At 42.7% G+C, this 5,409-nt stretch overlaps 1 protein-coding gene across 1 annotated transcript; it reads left to right on the top strand.

The window, feature by feature from the left end:
- Positions 1 to 4,117: 4,117 nt before the first annotated feature.
- Positions 4,118 to 5,077, top strand: LOC124504667 (olfactory receptor 10Q1-like). The gene has a single exon (XM_047070134.1). It carries the CDS (start codon positions 4,118 to 4,120, stop codon positions 5,075 to 5,077), a length of 960 nt encoding a protein of 319 aa, XP_046926090.1.
- The last annotated feature ends 332 nt before the right edge of the window (positions 5,078 to 5,409 follow it).

Genomic DNA, 5,409 nt, shown 5'->3' with positions numbered 1-5,409 from the left:
AGGTGCTCAATAAATGCTAGCTAGCTTTCTTGCTTGCTTGCCGGTGCTTAGTCTGATGCAGGCACAGCAGTCTTGGAACTGAGACAGTTTTGCAGCAGTTCATACAAACAGCACCTTACCCAGAGGTGCAGAGAGAAGGAGAATCAGGAATTCTTCCTGGATAATTGCTTCCTGAGCAGAAACCTGTAGAAATTAGCTAGGAAGAAAGGAAGGAAAAGTCACCCAGGCTGATGGACTTCCAGCCATTTCAGGAGAGAAACAAGATAGTAGTCAAGGGATTGGAGAGGGTGAGCACTGGGAAGAGATAGGCCCCTCTTAAAAGCTAGACACACAAAGTGAAATAAGCCGGTCACAAAGAGACATACTGTAGGGTCCCACTTATATGAGGAAACCAGAGTAGTCAAAGTCACAGACACAGAGGGGGTGGTTCAGTAGTTAAGGGTCCGATTTGCTCAGGTCCTGATCTCATGGTTCCTGAGTTTGAGCCCTGCATCAGGCTCTCTGCTGTCAGCACAGAGCCTGCTTAGGATTCTCCGTCCCCCACTCTCTCTGCCCCACCCCCTGCTCGTGAGCTTTCTCTCTCTCTCTCAAAAATAAATAAACATTAAGAAAAAAATCATAGTCACAGAGAGTAGAATTGCAGTTGCCAGGGGCTGGGAAGGAAGAGAGATGGGGAGTTATTTAATGGTATAGAGTTTCACTCTTGCAAGATGAAAAGATTTCTGTCGATAATGGCATTGATAGTTGCACAAAAATCTGAATATACTTAACACCATTGAACTATACACTTAAAAGCAATTAAAATGGTAAATATTGAGTTATATAGATCTTACAATAGGAAATGTTTGGGAGGGGGAAGAGCTGGGCAACGCACAAGGCACTGTGTGTATATTTTTACTAACATGAACACGAACGCTGCAGATTGTCAGCTAAGGAAACTGAGCTTTGTAGGTTTACTTATTAAGTAAATTTTCAAGGCCAGAGAGCTGGTGTGTGGCAGAACCTGGATTCAAATGCAGGCGAAAGGACCTTAGAGCCTGTGTGTTTTCACACAGGAATAATTAACTCAAGAATTTCCTTCACAGTGGTCAGGGGACAATATGGTGGGGACAGTATGGAGTAGCAGGGCTTTTTCTCAGGCTTCTCTAATCATACTTTGTAGGAGACTGCCTCCCTCTCTACATGTATGGATTCAGAGATTGAATATTTGCATTAGACTCTCCAATGGAATTGTTCCAACAAATCTGTCTTTTCTGTGTAGGTCTTTGGGACGTCTTGTCAAAGTTACCAAGTAATTGATAACAGATTAAAAGAATGAAATCCAAGAACCAAAGAGTGTAGGGGAGACTCTACCTTCTCATAACTAAATCTTGTTGGCTCAGGATCTTAGTTTTGTCCTTACCTGTATGATTTCTTTATGATTTCCTTTTTGATTTTGCTTTTTAAGAATATGCTTTCTCGGGGCGCCTGGGTGGCGCAGTCGGTTAAGCGTCCGACTTCAGCCAGGTCACGATCTCGCGGTCCGTGAGTTCGAGCCCCGCGTCGGGCTCTGGGCTGATGGCTCAGAGCCTGGAGCCTGTTTCCGATTCTGTGTCTCCCTCTCTCTCTGCCCCTCCCCTGTTCATGCTCTGTCTCTCTCTGTCCCAAAAATAAATAAACGTTGGAAAAAAAATTTTTTTTAAAAAAAAGAATATGCTTTCTGGCCATCCAAAAATAAATGTCAGCATATGATAATTTTTAAAAATTCATATCAAAATGAATATTGGCCCATTATTCCATACTGTAGTTATTTGAAAAATAGTTTGAGTTAACATTTAGTGAATGTTTATAGGGACAGATGCCATATTAAGTGCTTTTAATTTATTTTCATTATATTGTCCAAGTGCCTTTATTGTCATTCCCATGTTATGGATTTTAAAATTTTTTTTTCAATGTTTATTTATTTTTGGGACAGAGAGAGACAGAGCATGAACAGGGGAGGGGCAGAGAGAGAGGGAGACACAGAATCAGAAACAGGCTCCAGGCTCTGAGCCATCAGCCCAGAGCCCGACGCGGGGCTCGAACTCACGGACCGCGAGATCGTGACCTGGCTGAAGTCGGACGCTTAACCGACTGCGCCACCCAGGCGCCCCGCCATGTTATAGATTTTAAAAATTGAAGTGTATGGATTTTATGTAAAGTGCCCATGATTCCTTTGAACCCAAGGAGTCTGATGGCAGAAAACATGCACTTAGCCAATCTGCTATGCTGCCATACCTTTATCATGAATTGGAGACTCACATATTTATGAGTATTTTCTGTCTTACTGAGCTCTCTATTCCTGCATGTATTTTTAATTGATTTAATTTTGATATACAACATGTTATTATTTAATGCTACAATTTAATAGTTAATGCAAGCCTCACCCTCACTCTTTTTTGAACATCCATTCTCACTTGGCTGTTCTTCCAAATAAACTTTAAAATCACGTTATGAAATACATGCACATGCACACAAAAGTGTGCACATATACAAACTCAAATTATCTTGGGATCTGTGTCAGACTCATACCAACTACATGCATTATTTTTAAGATACATAATATTGCTAAAATGTTGACTTTTTCCATACAAAAAAGCTCTACTAGCTGCCTTAAATTTGTCTTATGATTACATTACAGTGTTTGACACTTTATATTTGTGAGGCTATTGGGATTAGAATGTTCTAAGTACTTATTGCTGGTACAGAGAAAAACTTCTGTGCCTTCTGTAAAGTAAAAGCCCTTTCATCCAATGCAATCAGAGCCAGAAATTGATCAGATCGTTGAAAAGGCAATTATGAAAAAAATTAAATTTATTATCATTTTTACATTATTTATTTATTTTTATTTTTGAGAGAGAGTACGAACAGGGGAGGGGCAGAGAGAGAAGGAGACACAGAATTCAAAGCAGGCTCTAGGCTCTGAGCTGTCAGCACAGAACCCGACTGGGAACTTGAACCCCCAGACCACGAGAACATGACCTGAGCCAAAGTTGGATGATCAACTGACTGAGCCACCCACACACCTGCGCAAAAAATCAATTTTAAAATGTATGTATTCCTTAAAATCTTTAACATATAATTGCATAAGCATATTTAAAACACGTAACTGCACGTTTTACCCCCATTTCTGTATCCATTTTGTTCTTTTTTTCTTTTGAATAATAGCTTCCTTCTTTAATTTTTCTCTTTAACTTTGGAAAAAGACGTATATGTTTATATTATGTATATTTGGAAAAATACATTCTCTTTGTGTTTAATATTAAAGTGATCAATATTAAATATTGAACAATTGGGCACCTGGGTGGCTCAGTCAGTTAAGCACCCAACTCTTGATTTCCACTCAGGTCATGGTCTCAAGGTTCGTGAGATCGAGCCTTGCGTCAGGCTCTGTGCTGACAGCACAGAACCTGCTTGGGCTTCTCTCTCTCCCGTTCTCTCTGCCCCTCCCTCCCACTCCCTCTCTCAAAATAAATAAAAAACATTTTATGAATAAATAAATAAATATTAAAGAATGTATAAAGAATAAACTTTTCTCTAACCACCCACATCTCAATAAAGTTTATACTTTAATCATATAAAGTCTATATATAAGTCACTCTTTACACAGTGTGAGAAAATTAACAGTTTTCCCTCTCTCTCCTTTCTCCTTTCCATTTTTCATATTTTTCATATCAGTTGAGAGGTTTTAGCTCTGGAGTACTCTTAAAAATTATTTTTCATAATAAACTTCTTAAGAATTATATTGGTCATTGAAGAGGGCATCTTTTGGGATGAGCACTGGGTGTTGTATGGAAACCAATTTGACAATAAATTTCATATATTAAAAAAAATTATATTGGAAACTTCCGTTCTTTATAAAACAATACTTGGAATAATTATTTAGACACAGCAGGGTTTTACAGTTTTACTTCTCACGATATTTATATCACACAACACCCAACACTTCGCTTTCGTTTGGTTTTTTTTAAACAAACTAGATGATTTGAGGAATTGAGTTATTTTTTTCTGCACGAAACGTGCCTTTATTCTAACTCGGACAATAAAACAACTCAGCGAAGGAAGATCCGGCCCTTTCTGTCGCTCTCTTGCAGGGGACATGTTTGCCAGGAGCCCCGTCCTCAACCAGTCCGGCCCCACCGAGTTCGTGTTCCGCGCCTTCACCACCGTCCCCGAATTGCAGGCCCTCCTCTTCCTCCTCTTCCTCCTGCTCTACTTGATGATCCTTTGTGGCAACGCGGCCATCGTCTGGGCGGTGCGCACACACAGCTCGCTGCACACCCCCATGTACTTCTTCCTGTGCAACCTGTCTTTCGTAGAGATCAGCTACACCACAGTGGTGGTGCCTCTGATGCTTGCCAACCTTTGGGGCGCCCGGAAACCCATTCCGCTGGCTGGCTGTGGGGCCCAAATGTTCTTTTTTCTCACGCTTGGCGGCGCTGACTGCTTCCTCTTGGCAATCATGGCATACGATCGCTACGTGGCCATCTGCCACCCGCTGCGCTACACCCTCATCATGACCCAGAAGCTGTGCGTCCGGATGGTGCTGTGCGCCCTGGGCCTGGCCCTCCTCCTCTCCCTGCAGCTCACCTGCTTGATCTTCACCTTGCCCTTCTGCGGGCACCGCCGGGAAATCAACCACTTCCTGTGCGACGTGCCTCCCGTCCTGCGGCTGGCCTGCGCCGACATCCGTGTACACCAGGCGGTGCTCTACGTGGTGGGCATCCTGGTGCTGACCGTCCCCTTCCTGCTTATCTGTGTGTCCTACGTGTTCATCGCCTCCGCCATCCTGCGCATCCGCTCCGCCGAGGGCCGCCGCCGGGCCTTCTCCACCTGCTCGTCGCACCTCACCGTGGTCCTGCTGCAGTATGGCTTCTGTGCCTTGGTCTACCTGCGTCCCCAATCGGGCTCGTCGGTGGATGAGGACCGCCAGTTTGCCCTAGTCTACACCTTCATCACCCCCCTACTCAACCCGCTGATTTACACCCTTAGGAACAAGGATGTCAAAGGTGCCCTGAAAAAGGCCATCAGTAGCAAAGGAACAGCTGAAGCTCTCTGAAGTTTCAGGGGGACTTGAAACAGGTCCCTGAGCATAGGACAACAGTGAAACCCTTACCACAAATGCCAGATTTATATTTATTTCTCCAAAGTTTGGATTTTCATTTCTTCTGTCCCTAACATGCTCGTTTGCTACAGTTCACTTTCATGTTTTTAAAGTTCTCTGAACCTTTAAAACTGAAAATTGACAAGATTTCTGTAGGCTATTATTCACTTAGCCACGGATTAAAAGTCTACATTTATTCTGAAGCAATGTTATTATCTTTGAAGCTTCCTCTTGAGAAGCAATGGTATTAGCTGATTGCTTGGAAAATGTTCATAAGGATATCTCAC

This window comes from Lynx rufus, unplaced genomic scaffold (assembly GCF_022079265.1).
Source record: "Lynx rufus isolate CCGP_SWC_20201006 ecotype Redwood Valley unplaced genomic scaffold, mLynRuf1.p SCAF_9, whole genome shotgun sequence".
Taxonomy (NCBI): Eukaryota; Metazoa; Chordata; class Mammalia; order Carnivora; family Felidae; genus Lynx; species Lynx rufus.
This window is presented reverse-complemented; position numbering and strand designations above follow the sequence as displayed.